This window comes from Phalacrocorax carbo, chromosome 3, assembly GCF_963921805.1.
Source record: "Phalacrocorax carbo chromosome 3, bPhaCar2.1, whole genome shotgun sequence".
Taxonomy (NCBI): domain Eukaryota; kingdom Metazoa; phylum Chordata; class Aves; order Suliformes; family Phalacrocoracidae; genus Phalacrocorax; species Phalacrocorax carbo.
In genome coordinates this window covers 111967117-111986604 of record NC_087515.1, presented here as the reverse complement: position 1 = coordinate 111986604, position 19488 = coordinate 111967117, and the positions used below count along the sequence as shown (strand labels likewise).

Genomic DNA, 19488 nt, shown 5'->3' with positions numbered 1-19488 from the left:
CTGTAGGACTGACTTCATTGTGACATCAGGTTGCTCGGGGACTTAACAAGCAAAACTTGGAAGTCCTCAAAAGGATGAGAAACCTGCAGCCTCTCTGGGCCATGCTCCAGTGCTTAACACCTTTTGTTTAAAAATACTTTCCTTGTGTTTTATTGGAATATCCTTTGCTGCGTCTTGTGATTGCTGCTTCTCGTAGTCTTGTGTGTCTCTGAGAAGAATCTGCCTTTGTCTTCTAAGATTCTGGTTCTGTCTAGGTAGCATAAAACTGATGTTGATGCCCCCTTACTCTTTGCTTTTCCAGACTGAACAAATCCAGCTCTCAGTTTCTGCTTGTGTGTCTTATGCTCCCGTCACATAACCGTCTGAGTGACCCCATTGCTGGACAGTGCAGTTCGTTGTTGGGAGTCTCTGTATTGGGAGCCCAAAATGGCGCATTGTGTTGAGAATTCAGCCTCACCAGTGCTGAGTGGAGGGCTAGTTGTGCTCTTGTTAACGCAGCCCAGTATTTGATTTGTCTTTGTTGCTGCCAGGGCGTGCCCTTGACTCATGGCCCTCTCATCCATCGGGACACTGTGCCTGTTTCTGCAGTGTGGCCCCCAGGCAGGCAGTCCCCAGCCAGTGCTGTTGCATGGGGTTGGTCTGCTCCAGTCTCTGCATCTGCCGTTGTTGAGCTGCAGGGGGTTTGTCAGCCCATTTCTCCAGCCTGTTGAATTTCCTCTGAACAGCATCCCCACCCTTTGGCGTTATCAGCTGCTCTCCATAGCTTGGGGGAGACTGTAAACTTTCTGAGAGCACTTTCTGTTTCATGATTCTGGATGTTGATGAAGATGCTACAATGTTAGCCCCAAATCAAACCCTTCCAACTTGGCACCAGTTTAAACCATGTAAGATGGAAAGGATATTTTTGGAAAGAAGTGGAATGGCATACATTACTCCAAAAAGCATCATGCAAATGTGAAAACAATGTACAGAATTTAGCCTAACTGTAGTTATTAGATCTGGTTTCAGTTAAGACAGTTTTCTTTCATTGTTGGAACATTGATTTCATGCTGTGTATGTGCATATGCTGAAGTATTTGAGATGGGAGAATTTTTAAGTTACAGAGCATACATATGAACCTCACCACCTGGCATGCTGTGTATCTGAGAAGTAGTCTGTTCCCTCTACCGGTAATTCTTCTTGATAACATGGCTGAAATCAGATGGATAGTCTGCGTTGACTTTATCAACAGCGTCGCTGCCTTCACCTTCTTTTTAAATTTTTTTTTTCTCTTCTTGATGGGACTAAGTGCACTTCGGGGTTTCAGTAATGCCTATTTAGCAGAGGTCACTTCTCTGATACCTAAGTTTTTTAGTCTTCTGATATATTGCAGTGAAGAAGGTAGTTTGTGGAGACATGTATGGTTTGTAGCAGTTTTAAACCCATGTTGTTCGATCGTATCAATGATACGGGTTTTGTTTAAGTGCTGGCTCTTCTTTGGAATTCGGTGGCATTGAGTGCAATTCTGTTTCCAGTTTGGGAACTGCCAGGACATCTTTTTCGTCTTGGATAAAAACAAAATACCAAAATGGGAGTCCCAGCAGAGTAGGTCTAAAAAGGTTGCTGGCAAGTCAAGGTTTGCTGGTGCCAGGACCTCCCAGGATTTGTCCAGCGGTAGGATCACCCGCACTGTTACCAACCCTTTATATCTTAACTGTGACCAGTTGCCAGAAAAACTGAGGTGCTCCAGTCAGTTTGTGTATGGATGGTTTTGTTGGATTAACACCAGCAGTTTCAGTTAAGTGGAACAAGTTTCAGTCTCTCTGCCTTTCCCCTGTGTGCATTCTTCTCTCTCATACCAGATACGCTGATTACTTAGCAGCTAATGATAGATGCTTGCCATGTGTGATACACTTTGATCCTAAAAGCCTCCAGTTTCCTTTGATGTGCCTTTCTTTCTGCTCTTCTGCTCTTGATACTGAAGTACCTTCCATATCTTCAATTCTGAATCTTCTATTCTCTCATGGGCTGTGAGAGCATGCTAATCTGTAAGGTAGCACCACTGAATAATTCCCCTAAAAAGGTACAGGTGTGCCCCTTTATTATTTGGCTATTCCAATACTTAGACTTAGTTGCGATGTACAGATACACAGTACTTGATGTACTTGTGAGAAATAAGAACATTTAGTTGTTGTGGAATGTCTAGACTCTTGGGCAACTTTTGAGAATTAATCTGGATGTCAAAGGTGTAGCATTTATCTTTTGGGTTTGTCCTGGTGGAATCTTCACAATTTGCTAAAACATTGAACCTGCATTTGAGAATCTCCTAGCAAAAAGGGAAGGATGTTTTTGGTACCACTATAGAAAAGTTTTACATCTGTCTAAGAATACCAGAGCCAGTCTACAACTGCATGATACTTCTTAGAGGTGGAAGGGATCATTTGCCCATCCACAACCTCCTCTTGCCCAGACATACTTGTGTTTGGTTTGTGTTGTCATTTTGTGTTATCTGCCTGTGGAAGACAATAGTAACTGTTCAGAAGGAGGCAAGAAGAATGCTCATGCTAAATAGGGATTTTTGTATGTATTGCTAAAGCACTGCTTGGAGAGGACCTCTGAAGATTATCTAGTCCTCTGTCCTGAGGTGGGTTGGTTGGAGCCAGCTGGAATTGGCTGTGTCCAGCACAGGACAATCCCAGCCTCTCTGCACAGAGACCACCTGCAGCCCCTCCCCTCCCCCCCCCGGATACCAAAACCTGGACCCCTACGCTTAGTACAATGAAGTTCCTGTCTGCCTATTTCTCCAGCCTGTCAGGGTCTCCCTGGATGGCAGCACAAGCATCTGGGGCATCAGCCACTCCTCCCAACGTTGTGTCATCTGTGAAGGTGCTGAGGGTGCACTCTGTCCCATTGCCCAGGTCCTTAATAAAGGTGTTAACCAGGACCCAAGTACAGACCCCCATGGTACTGCACTAGTGACTGGCCTCCAGCTCGACATTGTGCTGCTGATCACAACCCTCTGAGCCCAGCAGTTCAGGCAGTTTCAGTCCACCTCACTGCCCATTTATCTAGTCCTTACTTCATTAGTTTGTCTGTGTGGATGTTGTGGGAGACAGTGTCTAAATCCTTGCTAGAGGTGGGATAAGCAGTGTCTCAGCTCTTTATCTGCTGAGCCAATGCTGTCATCACAGAATGCAATCACATGGTCAGGCATGGTTTCCCAAATCACTTGGCATGTGTATTCCCAAAATATTAGCTTGCAAATACTCATGAAAGAGCAAAAGTTACAACTGTTCTCTCTTCCAAAGACAGCTGTTCTCTTCCAGAAATCAGTATTTTCCTTCCTTTTGAGTCTTTGATCATTTTAACTTTTTTATAACGAGACCTAAATACTAATGCTTGTTGTTACAAAATACACTTTAGGATCTAAAATCAAAGACACCGTTTTGAATGTACACAATGTGTAGTTATAACAACATAAACTTAGACAAGAACATAATTTTTCCCTGTAAAAAATCACACTGTTATTTATCACAGAATCACAGGTTGGAAGGGACCTCAGGGATCATCTAGTCCAACCTTTCTAGGAAGAGCACAGTCTAGACAAGATGGCCCAGCACCCTGTCCAGCCAACTCTTGAAGGTGTCCAATGTGGCCCAGTCAACCACTTCCCTGGGGACATTATTCCAATGGTTGACTATTCTCACTGTGAAAAACTTCCCTCTCATGTCTAGTCAGAATCTCCCCAAGAGCAACTTGTGTCCATTCCCCCTTGTCCTCTCCATGTGACTGCTTGTAAAAAGGGAGTCTCCGTCTTCTTTGTAGCTACCCCTTAAGTACCTGTACATGGTGATGAGATACCCTCTAAGCCTCCTTTTCTCAAGGCTGAACAAACCCAGTTCTCCCAGCCTATCCTCATATGGCAGGCTTCCCCATCCTTCGATCATCTTGATGGACCTTCTCTGGACCCCTTCCAGCCTGTCCACATCCTTTTTGTATAGCGGGGACCAGAACTGTACACAGTACTCCAGGTGTGGCCTGATGAGCGCTGAGCAGAGTGGGATAATGACTTCTTTCTCTCTGCTGGCGATGCCCTTTTTGATGCAACCCAGCATCCTGTTGGCCTTCTTGGCCGCAGCAGCACACTGTTCGCTCATGTTGAGCTTTCTGTCCACCAGGACCCCCAGGTCCTTTCCAGAGAGCTGCTTTCCAGCCAGGTGGATCCCAGTCTGTGCTGCACTCCTGGGTTATGTTTTCCCAGGTGCAAGACCTTACACTTGTCCTTGTTGAACTTCATAAGGTTCTTGTTGGCCCACTCTTCCAGCCTATCCAGGTCTTCCTGCAGAGCAGCTCCCCCTTCTGGAGCATCTACTTCCCCACTCAACTTGGTGTCTTCAGCCAACTTCATCAGGCTACACTTGATCCCGTTATCCAGACCACTTATGAAGATGTTGAATTACATTGGGCCCAATATCGATCCCTGGGGGACCCCACTTGTGACAGGTCACCACTCTGAAAAAGAGGTAATTGCCACCACCCTTTGGGTGTGGCCTGTCGGCCAGTTCCCCACCCACTGCACAGACCACTTGTCTAGGCCATAACGCATTAATTTCTCCCGGAGGAGGCTATGGGGAACTGTATCAGAGGCCTTGGAGAAGTCCAAGTGGACAATGTCCACTACCCACCCATGTCAACTAGGCAAGTCGCTTTGTCATAGAAGGCCACCAGGTTTGTCAAGCATGATCTGCCCTTACTGAAGCCATGTTGGCTTTTCCCAATCACGCGCTTCATTTGACTTGTGATGGCCCCCAGAGGATTCGTTCCATAACTTTCCCAGGGATTGAAGTAAGGCTGATGGGCCTATAGTTACCCGGATCCTCCCTTGAGCCCTTCTTGTAGATGGGGGTAACATTTGCCTTCCTCCAGTCCTCTGGGACATCCCCCGTTCTCCATGACTTCTCAAAGATTATGGAGAGTAGCCTCGCAGTGACATCAGCCAGCTCTCTCAACACCCTTGGGTGGATGGTGTCAGGGCCCGTTGATTTGTAGGGGTCAAACTCCTGTAATAATTCACATAGTGATGTGTTATATCCTGTCCTGAGTAATACGGCTGGTTATCCATAATGTCATGGGAAAGATTCTGTGAGACTAGTTAGGGAATAGCTGGTGGACCAGAAAACTTTTTTGAAAGAATCAGTGCATTTCTGTGATTATTTTCTTTTTGTACATAAAGAGCACAAATAACTCATCAAGTATCTTTATTAATCTGACTTTTAGCTGTTTTACTAATGAAGATTAGTGATCTTACTGTATTGTGATTTTGCATTGATTTTTATTCTTTTAAGGGAGATTGCTAATATGTAACTCCTAACATGTAGCTTTTGCATTATTTAGAGACTACATAGTTTGAGTTTTTTATATGGTACAGAGAAAAGACAGAAGAAAGGTCAGAAAAAATTCATTTACTAAGCTTGTTGAAATTAACAAATGTACTGTCAAATTTAGTAAGTTTTACTTTTCATCATGCAGAGCAGTTGTATCTTAGAAGTTTGCTGATACAGAAATAGACCGATGGGAGGGTGACAGATTGTAACTGACTTTGAAAACAATCAGATAAACCAGTTTTTCTATCTTTCCTTTTCCCTGAGTAGAGGCTCTCTGTTAAGAACCTGCGTTGCACAGGACAGGGATGATGTCTATATTTGGTATGCTGTCAGAGGAAAGTGTGGTATATAACTTGACTATTTTTTTTCAAGACTTCAGCAAGAAATCTTACTGTTACTCTGAATCAGTGTGCGTGTTTTAATGGCCAATATGGTTTCTAAGCTAGATCAATTTACTCATTTCTAAACAATGTGACTGAGTTAGTTCAAGATGTAAAGATGTAACAGGCTGTATTAGAGATGTCTTAAGTGGGCAAATCACTCGGAAAGAAAGATATTTAACAATGTAATGTTTTTTGGTAGCCATTTTTAGTAGTCAAAATGTTTGGGGATTTTTTTTGTTTGTTAATTTGGGTTTTTTTAGTTTCATGGGACAGGGTTTAGTATGTTCTCCATTATTTTTTTTTTGCAAGTTTACTGTGTGGTTTGAAAATCAGTCCTCACAGCTTCTCACTGGCAATTAAAAACTAGGAAGAACTTTATGTTCCTCGGTAGTTTTTGGCCTTTTATTATTGGTGTGTGCACGTGTAATTTGCATCACTTCCTGATGCATCACTTTCTCCTATCATTTTGATTTTAGAATGGCCAGACTCCGCTCATGTTGGCTGCTGAGCAAGGCAATTTAGAAATTGTCCAGGAGCTTCTCAAGAAGGGAGCTAATTGCAACTTGGAAGATGCAGTAAGTATTAGTGCTTCATGTGATGGTATCTAACAGCAGAGGAAGGTGACATTTCAAGAGGCGCGCAAAGAAAAGGAATTGGGGGAGGGAGGAAGAAGGTGGAAAATGATGACATCTAAAAGAAATTTTATCCAAAATTGTTTGGCTCTGTGTTCCTCTGATTTGACTTTTCATAAAGAATAGGGATATTTAAGATGTTTTAAATATCTGAGGGTCTCTGTTGAATGCTACTCCTGTTCTGGGAAATTAGAGCTAGGAAACTGTAGTAATAGAATTGGCAGTAGTTGACATAAAAAGATAGGTGGAATAGAAAAACACAACATCAAAGATGAGGTCCAAGTGATTTTGCTTATCTCAGTGATGTGGTATCTTGGGATTTTTTTTTGTTCCTGGCTTGGTTTTGGTGTTTTTCAGTAACTGCTGGGGGAGAATTTTAGGTTAAAGGATTATTTCAGGTGAAAGCTAGAACAGTGGCAGAGAAGGGTATCATATTTATGAATTGTCTTCCTGCCTTTGCAGAAGAGGTTGACTCTAGGAGAAAGATGCCCAGAAAGAGTGAATAGGACAGAGCTGTTATTAAAAAGTTTTGAAAGGTCTGTGTATTCCAATGAAGATTGATAAATAGGAAAAGGATGTTGCTTGTGTCTTTTTTCTTCTGCACTTAGTTTAATTGTAGCAGTGTAGACATCCAGGAAAGGTCTGGTATGAAAGCTGTTATTAAAAAAAAGTCGTCTCTCTTTTTGGAGACATTTTATTACTTTTGCTGTAACGTTACAGTTCCTATATTATAGGGAGAGCAGTTACCATATAAACTGTTGCTATACTTGTATGTGTATAGCACATAAAACAGTAGTCCACGCCTGGACATGGTTTGAGCAGTGGATGGAAGATAAGTGTAATGTAAGAGTATCTCCTGAAGTGATCATAAAATGAAGAAGCTGTGGTCCAAATCCCCCCTGCATGTTAGCCCCTTGGATGCTGTCACCCACTGTATGTAGAGACAGACCACCACCATTTTCTGTTGTCTTGGCTGCCATCTCATCCCCTTCAGCAGTTCTCAATGTCTTGACCTCATTCTTAAATCCTATGTAGGTGTTGCTTCCTCCATAAAATTCTTCAGTTAACCTGCAGTGAACTGAGGAGTGGAGAGTGATGGATATTGGGTAGGAGAGGAGATAACTGGAGGGAAGATTTGGAGTAGTTGTTGGTCTGTATTTTCATGTATAACTGGCAGATAGTCTACAAGTTTATTACTTTTTTTTTTAAAAGGGCAGCTTTCTTTTTAAGGGGTTGTGGATTTCCTGTTTTAGGTAAAACACTTGAAAAACGAGGTAATTGTATTGAAATATTGAATATAACTTAAAATACTTTTTTAAAATTTTTTCTAGGATAACTGGACAGCTCTTATTTCAGCAGCCAAAGAAGGACACGCAGCTATTGTAGCAGAGCTGCTCAATTATAATGTCAGTTTGGAGCACCGGGATTTGGTATGTGTTGTCCTAGTGTAAAAATAAAGTAGTTTTTAGTAAGAAGAACAATTTCAGGAGTTGCAGATTTTCAGTTCTGTAAAATAAATCTAAGATCTTTTTTGTAAATTATGTACTCAGTGCTGTTAAAAAGGAAAAGAATATACATTTAAATATTGTTTTTACAGCTGTAAAATAGTTGCTTTAGTGTTAATAAAGGCAATTTGTTTTCTAGGGCTGCTTTTTTCCTCTTGATTTCCTTTGGAAAAAAGCTAAACTGAAGAACAGTTTGATTTTTGGGTGTGTTGTTTGTGGGTGTGGTTTGGGGTGGATTTGGTTGGTGTGTGGGCTTTTTTGTGGGCGGTGTTTGTGTTGGGGTTTTTTTTTTGTGATGGTGGCTTTTTTAAAGTATTCTGGTACAATAAATGTGAACTTTCCCCAGAAGATACCTGTCCATACTTACTTTTTCTCTGGACAGCCGTCATTATTCATATAGTAGACCTTGTTCTCAGTATAATGGGATTTGTTTTCATTTATCTTGCCAAATTATTTATATGTGAAAGTGGGTGCTATAGTCCAGTCCACCTAAAGAATTGCAGAAGTTCCTTATGTGATTAGAAGGTTAGATGCTTCTGAAGAGCTATAGACTTGTGTCCATTGCCTGAAGGGGGAATTAGGTACCTGCAAGGACTAATTTTGTTCTGCTTAAGTTAGAGTATGGAAAAACCACTAGGGGAGAGGTCAAGTGCTTCTTTTAATTGAAGTTCCGCTCTGTCTGACATCTGAAGCATCTTGCCATTTCCTATTAACTTAGCTTTTTAAGAGTGTAATGTTAAGCACATGCACGTGGCCGGTGGTTGATTTCTAGGCCTGTGTCAGTCTGAGAGGGATCTTTTACCTCCCCAAAAGTGTATTATAAAGGAATAAATACAAGTTGCGTTTACAGTTATCAGAGGCATACTGTTATTTTAAAATTAATTTTGGTTACCTGACCTGCCAAATGCCTTAGGTAGTGAAACCTCATTGTCTCCTCACTTACAAACTTAAATGAACACACCAGTGCAGTATGAAATTAACTGTTCTTATTCATCCCATAAGAAGATACATGATTTGCTTCTTTTTCCTGAAGAAGCAAACCATTACATAGTTACTTTATGAAGGCCATCTGTCTGTTCCACACCTCAAGTAAACCCTCCTTAACTGCTTTGGATTATAGACTTTTGTTTTAAGGTAGTGCTTTCTTTTTGGATTGTTTTTCCGGTGATTGGATTTGTATGCACTTGAAATCTGAATTGAGTGTTTACAGCAAATTCAGCAACATTTAGGGTGCAATATTCTACCAAGTGTTGTATACAGCAGGAAACTAGTACTTTCATGTGAGTGCTTATTATTTATCCCACATAAGTAGGATTACAAGGTTGTACAGTCAATCCTTACTATGTTTTGGACTTGCAAAACAGTCCTAAGACAAATACAAAACAAGATGAAAGTCACTGATCAGGTTTCTAAAGCGTATTTTTTTGAGTTTTTACGTTTCTTTGAATTGTGCTTGCCAGGGAGGATGGACTGCCTTGATGTGGGCATCATATAAAGGCCGTACTGAAGTAGCTAAACTGCTGCTTGAGAAAGGAGCAAATCCAAACATCACAGGAATGGTAAGTTTTAGTCTTAAACACCCCCTCCTCCCAAATGTTTGAAGTACTGAATTGTACGCTCGCCTTATATTGGTAAAACATTTTGCATTTTTTGCAATATAACATTAATCGTTACTTGATTTATAAAGGGATTGCTTTAATAATCTATATGACAGCCACTGGGTTTTTTTTTGATTAATTTTAAATTTTCTTAATTAAATCAAATGAGTGTATAGCTCCTTATCCAAATTAGCAGGAGAGGAAACAGAAAAGGTAAGTAGTGTATCTAATGCTACTGTATAACAATTGTCGTTTTTCTGCATCTGTAGAAGCTAATGAAGTAACTCCAATTTAGAAACAAAAATTTGTTTTAATTGCTTCATAATATTTGCTAAATGGGCTTGATTATATAAATATATACTATACGTGTGAGATAGAACTAAAAAACTAAGATTTTGAGATTTATTTCATCTTAGAAGCATTTTCTACAAAAATATAGGCATGCTAAAACTTGAACGAACCATTTGTTTATACAGTCAGCTCTCTGGTGTTTGAGGCAACAGTGAACAATTGCAGAAGGACACTAGTGACTTACCTTTCTAATAGCCAGTTTCTTCTGGTTTGCATGTGTACCTTCTGCATGCATGACATGCCTGATCTGAGTCCTGATTGTTTAGGGATATTGCATAGTTGTCTGTTGATTCTTTCTTACGTTGCAAAGGGGAATGGGGATTTTTAAACCATGTTTAAGGAGTTATAAACCAAAATAGATTAAAAACAGTCAACATCTTCCTAGATATCATCTAGACAATGTACTAGACCACAGTTATTAATACATAGTTAGATTTATTTCTGCACATTCCTTCTTCTATGGGTTTATCGTCTCTTGGGGCATTGTGATCAATATTGTTCATGAAAAATAACTTAAACTATTGTTCTATTTCTTTTTTAATTCTAAGCAATACAGTGTTTATCCAATTATTTGGGCAGCAGGACGGGGCCACTCAGATATAGTACATCTCTTACTGCAACATGGAGCTAAAGTGAACTGCTCTGACAAAGTAAGTTATATTTATGTAAAATGTAAGTTCTTCAACACTTGATACATTTCTTGTAAAAGTACGTTTTATTAAAAAAATAAAAATCAATGAGTTTTTGACTGGAAAAACACCTGCTGTTATATTTTGCCCATGAGATTAGAACTAGTGTGCTAGAATAAGTCATTATACTTGCAAGAGTTTTTTTCCATAGTATGCTGAAGATGGTTGTGAACATTTATTTCGGCGGAGAGCTTATTCCTGGTTTTTAAGCTATTGGAAACCTTGCTATCCTGGATTGCATAGAAAAATAATTCTTACAGCTATCATATACAAAGGAAAGGTTAAAATGGCTTTTCAAATGCTTTTGTTAATTCATAAGACCAAATTATATCTTTGTAAAAACTAAAGCAATAAATTGTAGGATAAGTTCTAGATTGCAGGGGATACTAAATACAGAGAGCAATATCATAAAATGTTATAAATGTTTTTGCAGTATGGAACCACCCCACTGGTTTGGGCAGCAAGGAAGGGTCACTTGGAGTGTGTGAAATACTTGCTGCAGATGGGAGCTGATGTTGATCAAGAAGGAGCTGTAAGTAACCGTTTGTTTTCCAGTGATAAGGTGTGGGTACATACATCTGTGTGTCCTGTTTTGTGTTATAATACAAATACCAAGAAATACATGAAAGAAGGTGAAATGTTGATGTTGGAGTATACTGCTTTCCAGGTTTTTGCAAACTACATGTGAGGCTTATTTAAACTTCTTTGTGCCTTTTAATAAAAATATTGTGTAACTAGGGAGTCATATTGACAATTCGCACTCTCTCAAGTAAATTTAAATGAACATAAGTGAAGTTATTTTTCTTGGAAGGTTAACACTATCAAAATTCATCCTGTACCCAAGCCTGATATGTTAAACAACTTATTCCTCAGTGATGTTTGCGAAGTAAATCAAACACAAAGCACCTTATGAAAATAATAATGGCTGCTATGCCTTTTCAGGAGTTGGGAATTTTTTTAGAAGTTATAAGCTGCATATTGTTTTTAAATGAAACATTTTAAATTTTTTGTTGTATAAGACACTTAAAATCTCTGTCAAAATAAAAAAAATCAGTAAAAGTTAAGTGGAAAATTAGGACAACTTTTCGTATTTGTGTGATTATTTCTGAAGTTCTTCAAAAAGCCTCTTTGTGGGTGGTACTTGGCAGACCTGAGTGCTCTGATAGTACTATGTTCCCATATGACAAGAAAATTATTTTATCATGAATGCAACATTCAGGAGTTATAATAAACTGATCAGAGCTTTACTGTTTGCATTGAAGTGTTCTCTACTGTGGACTTAGTTTATTTCTTTTTTTTTTTTTAAAAAGCATAGCAAGTGCACTTTAAACTGAAGTAACATTTGGATGGTTAGAAAGTAAAGTCAGTGAGTGTTCTTTTGTTACTTAAACTGCTGATATAATGATGATTTCTGTATCCACTGTACAATAAAAATCTGTTGGTTTTGTTTAAAGAATTCTATGACTGCACTTATTGTAGCAGTGAAGGGTGGCTATACCGACTCAGTAAAAGAAATACTGAAAAGGAACCCAAACGTAAACTTAACAGATAAAGATGGGAATACAGCTTTGATGATTGCATCAAAGGAGGGACATACTGAAATAGTGCAGGATCTTCTTGATGCTGGAACTTATGTGAACATCCCTGATAGAGTGAGTAAATCGTCATCATAATTATGGTTTTATATATATATGTAATAATAATATCTATTAAATACCAGTGTATGCACGTTTGTGAGTACGTGATTTTTCTGGCTTTCTAATTTTTCTGCCACCTAGGGGTATTTTTATGTATTGCTATTTTATAAGTATGTTAAGTGAAAATGTTGTGTGAAGGTAAAGGATAAACTACAGAAACTACTTTTTCTCTCTGATTCTTGAATTGTGAGTTTCCACAGGGCATGGAAATGATTTATGGTTGTACATTTGTATTATATGTAACACAAGCCTAATAGTGAACTAACTCGCAGTTTTGGGGTGGTATTTTGTGTATTAATGCATGTGGTAGTGCTGTTGAAATTGTAAAAGAATGGATATTATAAAAAAGAATATCTTTAATTCAGCATCTACTTTTACAATGAAACTTTTTACTAGGAAACTTGCATATATTAGAGGAAGACTTCAGCTCTGGGGTAAGACATGTAAATGTTACTGTTGAAAGGTGCACGGTGTACCTGAGCTGTGATTGCAATGCTCAGTAGAGGCATGTGGTATGGGCAGTGACCAGAGTGTTGAACCTGCTTGCTAGCTGCTCAGGGATTTATTTGGTTGCTTATATAGTGCCTTGGACTGTCTGCGGTAGCCTCTTGATAGCCAGGTTTTTCTGAAGTCAGAGGCAGGCCAAGCAGTGCTCCCTTGGGGCTGTAGGTGGTTAGATACCTGAACTTAGGTGCCTTTGCCAAGATCAGTGTTTTGGTCCAGAGCAGTAATAAGGTTTTGTGGCTGAATTCCCAATCCCTAAATTGAATTGCTTGGGATTGTAAAGAAGAGAGGAAAACCTCCTAATATTTGCCTCATAATTTTAGAAGGATTTTTTGGATGTGTTTTCCAGTATTTCAGGTGTCAGCTTAGTGCATTTCTTAGACGGTTACCTACTGAGCTGCAGTGTTGCATGTGACAACAAATCTGATCTCAGGCACATATCAAAATAAAACTTTAAATATTTGAGAAAATACATTGCAATATCCCGTCTCACCTCTTCTGTCACAAAATGCTACAACTGTCTGCATTCCTGTGCTTTTAGGAAGGATAAATTACAGCTTTCAGCACAGCTGACTCTATTCCAAAGATATGTCAGACAACGAGTAGTTTTACTTTCAGATGCTAGAGTAAGTTTTGATAAGGAAAATTTCTTGGTTTGTAGCCAGGTATCTAAGGACTGTGATTGATAGGGCATCTACTACCCCCGAGATTTCTGACCTAATTCACACCTGTGATTTAGCTGTATTGTCACTTATTTTTCCTGTTTCATCATAAAAGGACTATTAGGTAATTTAAGGATACGTCAGAATTTCAGAAAATGAAATCCTGAAGTGTGTTAAAATCAGAAGCCTGAAGCAGATTTGTAATGTTGTTTTACATATATACAGCTCCATTTACCACAGGAAAATATTTTTTCTTTTGATCAATTTGAGATAAAATCAGCCTTTTGCTTCTTTATAACAGCATAGTGTATGTAAACAGGTTAGCAGTCAAATCTGCACCAAAAAAACAGATAAAATTCTTTAAAATTGTTGAAGATCTTTTGTCAGCTGTGAAACATCTAAAGAAGACAGCCAACATTCTTGTCTGACTGTGAAGAGGTTATTACTGTGAGTGGTTGGTCTACCTATGAATGTAGAGAGTGGCAGGTTTTTTTCATATTCATTTGTAATTTGTGCTGTTATTTTTTAGGATAGTGGTTAAGCTGGACCTATTTTGGGGGTGTTTGTTTTGCCATAAATTTCATTTCATTTCTTTGGAAAAAAAAAAAACCGCCACAAACACAACAAACCCACAAAAAAACCAAAACAGAGTCCAGAATTTTTTCTTCTATTTACCCATTTGTATCTCTCTTTAAAATGAGTGCAGTTTTCTTAATGTAAACAGGCATAATATATGTTTTGAGGCTATAATTTATTGTGTTGCATTTATTTTTCCTAAATACTAGTAATCTTCAATATTCTTTCACAATTTTTCTAGAGTGGAGATACAGTGCTGATTGGGGCTGTTAGAGGAGGCCATGTTGAAATTGTGAGGGCCCTGCTCCACAAATATGCTGATATAGATATCAGAGGTCAGGTAAGTACTAAACGTAAATGTTAGTAGTTCTTAAATAGGATGTGAATCTGAATATCAAATTATTATACTGTGTTTCTAAAAAAACAGGGCTTTAAAAACTTGGTCAGTCTACTCTAGGAAACTCAGATTCCCATCAAACATTAAAAACACATCATATTGCTGTGGAGTTTTTAAGATATAAGAGAAATGCAATCATAATGACTCGCTAAGCAGCATTTTTTCAGTCAATTTGTATCATGGTTGAAAAACAAAAGATGTAAATTGAACTTTTCATCTGCACTACTGAACAAATTTAAAATAATGAAATGCTTTAATTAAAATAATAATATTAAGGTTTTTAATATTTAAAATTTAATACCAATATATTAAAATACGATACACCTTGGATTGTATGTGTTGTGTAGTTCTGTCACTATGCTTGGCTGGTTCTCGTCTCCTTCACTGACTTCCTTTCTCATGTCAAGCAGTGTTGTCAGTGATTTCCGTGTTTTCTATGTTTTCTACCTACCCCTTCTTTCCTTTTTTTTTTTTGTCCTTTGATTAAGGTTTTGGTTTTATTCTTCTACCAAAAGCTCTCTTACTCAGCACAATACTTGTTTTTGTTGTTACATTCAACTTGCTTTCTTTTGCTTGAAGCTATTCAAATCACTCATCTCGCAGGCACAAACAGTCTGCCAAGCTTGAACACAAAACTAAGTAGTCACTGAGAGCTGCAAAGAGTCAGTGCCTGCTATTGATGCAGAGCCTGTCTGAGAAGCCAAGGAGCTTTTAGTTTGGAGAAAAAGTAGTGTTTGGATCTCTGACTCTAACCTGCCATTGGAAACCTGGAATTGTGTGTCTCAGCTTCTTGCTTACATGGGTCTGAAAAACCGGAGCTTCTCAATGTCTTGTTATGACCAAGGCAGTACAGAAACAGCAAGAGGACCCAACCTCCTCGGGGGCAGGGGAGCTTGTGACTTTGGCAGTGTGAGGATGTCTGTATAGCTGTTTGCAGTGGTTAATCTGGAGAATACATTTGTGGCCTTGTTGACACAGCAGGAGTGAGTACCATCAGAGGAAGGCTCTGGCTGTGCACTTCAGATCTTCAAATTAGGCCCAGCAGTATCAAAATCTGTGATGAGCACTAGTGTTTAGCAAATCCCCTGCTGTTTGGCACTGCAGCACCCGTCTGCCAGCCGGATCTGTTCTGGGGAATTCTCCGTCTGCCCAAATCTGATGTTCCAGAAAGATTGCTGAGTTCTGTCCAGCCTTCTAGCAGCTGTGTTACTTGCTTCTTATTAATTCTTAGGGACACTAGTCAGGGGAGACCCTGAGCAGAAAAAAATGTGACTACAGGGCTCTGGGAGTGAGTGTTGGGCCAGTGGGAGGGCTCAGGTGTTCTTCTCAGCCCTTTTGGTAAGGGGGAAGGGCCCACCTGGGAACATTGGGCAGACCAGTGCTTGGCTGTGCAGCTGATGCTGCTAATGAGGTGTCAGCTTCCTCAGGCTGGTGTCTTGTTGGAAGCCACCTGACTGAAGGATGGAGGACATGCAACCCAGGTGACTAGAGAGGAAGGAAATCTTACTGACCAGGCTTGTTAAACTGTTGAGAAAGGCTTTAAACTCAGTTTTCTGTGAAGCCCATTAGTGAGAAAGGAAGAGCTGCAAATGAAAAGAGCAAGCAAGGGAGAAGGCTGCAAGCAGGACTTTGAATTTCCTACTTAGAAGCAGGAATGTGTTCAGAGATTTTTCTTAAATGTCTCTACACAAGTGTGCATCAAACAGAAAGAGCCGTTGTGCAGTCACTAGGCTACAAAAAGATTGCAGGCATGGAGACTTCACGGGATAGCTCACATTGCTGGGGCGGGGTGGGGGGGTGGAAGATGACAGAAGCAGATTTGCAGCTATCAACCATTCCCCCTGGTTGAGTGATAGAATGATAGAATGTATGGCTGACTTGCATTCTGGTACTCTCTGTTGGCTTTCATGTCCGTCTACTTCTACAGCTTTCCAAGCTTGCATGCCCTGTTTTTGGGTCAGCCAACCAGTTCAACAGTCTTACTAGGTGAATACTGTAAAATTGAGAACAAAATGGATATTTTTTTACAGGCCTGGAAGCGGTTAGCACTTCCATGTTCTAATAGGAGATAAATCTTTTCTAAAAAAAAAAAAAAAAAGAAAGCCACAGAGAAACATGACTTACACAATAAGGGTAAAAAAGACAGCGCTGAAAAAAGTTGGTTTATTTCTTTAGAAAATCTGTACATTTGCATTACAACTGAATACTTATATATAGTTTTGGAAACTGTTTCAAGACTGAATCTGCTTGCATTGTTAAAGCTCTTAATATGTTTTTGCACAGGTTTTCAAAATAGATTTGTGTTCTTTAGGCAGATTTCTGTTCCCCCCCCAAAAAAAAAAGTTCTGCTGGTGTGCCTGTTAGATTTGCTGGCGTTTCCCTTTGTCCTGAGATATGCTAAAATTTGATGTATTAGGTGCTGTTTTCAATACAGGGGTTGTACAGTTTTTGAAATTAATCCTACTGAATGGAATTACAGTTAACATTTAATACTCTCTTTTTTTCAGGATAATAAAACTGCTTTATATTGGGCAGTTGAGAAGGGAAATGCTACAATGGTGAGGGATATCTTGCAATGCAACCCTGATACTGAAACATGTACAAAGGTAATGATTAGAATTTTAATTTAATTACTTTGTTTATCTGTTCTTTTCTCAACTCCCATGTGACACGAAGATCATAATACCAGATACAGTTTTTTGTGAAGTGTTGGTACTATTGGTACTGTGCATGCTGTAAAACCAGAAAAAAAATTCTTCTGAAATACAGGATTTATTTTTAGCAATGCTAATGTCCCCTTTGTTGATAAACATTACCTACTACTAAAACTCAGTAGCAGGGGAAGTATGGATACTTTAATTCAGCATCATTGACATGACCAGCAGTAAGGAGTAGAGAGCAGGTGCTGCTGGCAACTGAGGAGAGAGGTTTCTGATATTGCTAACCATGAAAATTCAGACCACCATTTATTGCGTGTGCAGGAATAAAAAAATTTAGAGGAAGTAGTATGTACAGCAGTGAATTACCTCTTCCGTGAGTCTCTTTTCAAATATCTTGTATTATATCTGAATCTTGTCTTTCTCTGACACTGTTACTAACAGAATTGTATTTTGTTCTGTGATCCTAATCAGTCTAGAATGCAGGGTCTGGGATACTTTTTCAATAACATACGCGCTGAAGCATTTTTACTTGCACAGTAACATATTTAATTAAATTCTCTTAAAAGTTTGGCATTTAATTTGTTATGCTGGTTTTTGCTTGGTTTTGAATATACAGAGATGATCTTTTTATTAGGCCTGCTTTTCCCTTTTAGGATGGAGAAACACCACTTATAAAGGCAACCAAGATGAGAAATATTGAAATAGTAGAGCTTCTTCTGGATAAAGGGGCTAAGGTCTCTGCTGTAGACAAGGTAAAGAGTATTTGTTTGTTTACTTTAGTATGTTTAATCATTTTAGTTTTGCAGCAGAATTTTATAGTGAGCTGCCAAGGCTAATACAGAAAGAGAGCTTCCCATATGCTTGATAATTAAATGGGCTGTTGTGCTGGTTTTGGCTGGGAACAAGTTAATTCTCTTCACTCACTGTAGCTGGTAAAGTGCCGATGGCACATCGATGCTTCAGTTGCTGTTAAGCAGTGACTCAGTGTCGCTCAGTAGCGCCTGTAGTGGTTGGGGGGGACCTTTCCAGCTTCCTGCGCTCTGCCGTGTGGGCAGGAGGCCGGGAGGGGCGGGACCACAGCCAGGGCAGCTGACCCCGACCGGCCAATGGGATGTTCATCCCACACCATGTGACGCCATGACCGGCACATTAACCGGGGCAGCTGGTGTGTGGGGGGGCGGTTGTGGCTCAGGGACTGGCGGCGTCTGATCGGTGGGCAGTGAGTGGCGGTGTCACGTGCGGGTTGTTTGGGTTGTTCCTTCCCCCTTCCCCCCGCCCCAGGTTTTGCCTCTCTCTTATTATTCTCCTTTTCATTGCTTTTTTGTTGTTACTGTTTTACTTTAATTGACCCCTCAGTAATTTTTGGCCCCTCAGTACAAGAAGGACATTGAGGTGTTGGAGCGTGTCCAAAGAAGAGCAACGAAGCTGGTGAAGGGTCTGGAGAGCAGGTCTTATTGGAGAGGTTGAGGGAACTGGGGTTGTTTAGTCTGAAGAAGAGGAGGCTGAGGGAAGACCGTATTGCTCTCTACAACTACCTGAAAGGAAGTTGTAGAAAGGCAGGCGTTGGTCTCTTCACCCAAATTACTAGTGATAGAACTAGAGGACATGGTTTCAAGCTGCATCGGGGAAGTTTAGACTGGATATTAGGAAAAATTTCTTCACTGAAAGAGCAGCCAGGCATTGGAAGAGGCTGCCCAGAGAGGTGGTGGAGCTGCCATCCCTGGAGGTATTTAAAAGATGTGTAGATGTGCCGCTTCAGGGCATGGCTTAGGAGACATGGTAGTGTTGGGTTGATGGTTGGACTTGATGATCCTAGAAGTCTTTTCCAACCTTAATGATTCTACGAAACTGTTTTTATCTCAACCCACGAGCTTTCTCACTTTTACCCTTCTGATTCTCTCCCCTGTCCCGCCGGTGGGGGAGTGAGCAAGCAGCTGTGTGGGGCTGAGCAGCTGGCTAAACCACAACAACTGTAATACTTAAATGCTTAATCTCCCATATGCTTAATAATTAAATAGATCAGAACACCTAAATAAAAATTAATTCTCACCATTAATATATTGATTTGTTTCTTTGATTGTATTGGGGTGCTTTTAGTAACGGGAAAAAAAAATCTAGGTCAGGAATAAAAATTTCACAGGTAAGAATAGTAATTTCTTGATACACTTGAAAAACAGCATAGAGAATGGTTGGTTTTTGTCACTGATGTTTGTTTTTGATTAATAGACATTAAACTAAGCAATGCCAAGGACAAATACAATGGTTTGTTGCTATTCTCTTACGCATTACCTACTTTGACTGTAAACATTTTAAATACAGGAACATTTATTTGATACTTTTTAACCTCTTAGTATTATATTTAGTGTAAATAAGTAATAATGTTGATTTGATGTCATAAGGAAACTTTTAATGGAAAGCTTTTTGGAGACATCTGAGCAGACAGAGGTAATTCTAACAAGCAGTATCTCTTG

At 39.6% G+C, this 19488-nt stretch overlaps 1 protein-coding gene across 4 annotated transcripts in view; it reads left to right on the top strand.

Moving 5' to 3' along the window:
- Positions 1–19488, top strand: part of KIDINS220 (kinase D interacting substrate 220) — an 83083-nt gene that overhangs the window by 8612 nt on the left and 54983 nt on the right. For all 4 annotated transcript variants that reach the window (XM_064448005.1, XM_064448002.1, XM_064448004.1 and 1 more), the window contains 9 exons: positions 6223–6321; positions 7710–7808; positions 9344–9442; positions 10381–10482; positions 10955–11053; positions 11976–12173; positions 14202–14300; positions 16865–16963; positions 17671–17769. In XM_064448005.1, the coding sequence (XP_064304075.1) occupies positions 6223–6321; positions 7710–7808; positions 9344–9442; positions 10381–10482; positions 10955–11053; positions 11976–12173; positions 14202–14300; positions 16865–16963; positions 17671–17769 (993 nt within the window). The remainder of the gene's footprint in view (positions 1–6222; positions 6322–7709; positions 7809–9343; positions 9443–10380; positions 10483–10954; positions 11054–11975; positions 12174–14201; positions 14301–16864; positions 16964–17670; positions 17770–19488) is intronic.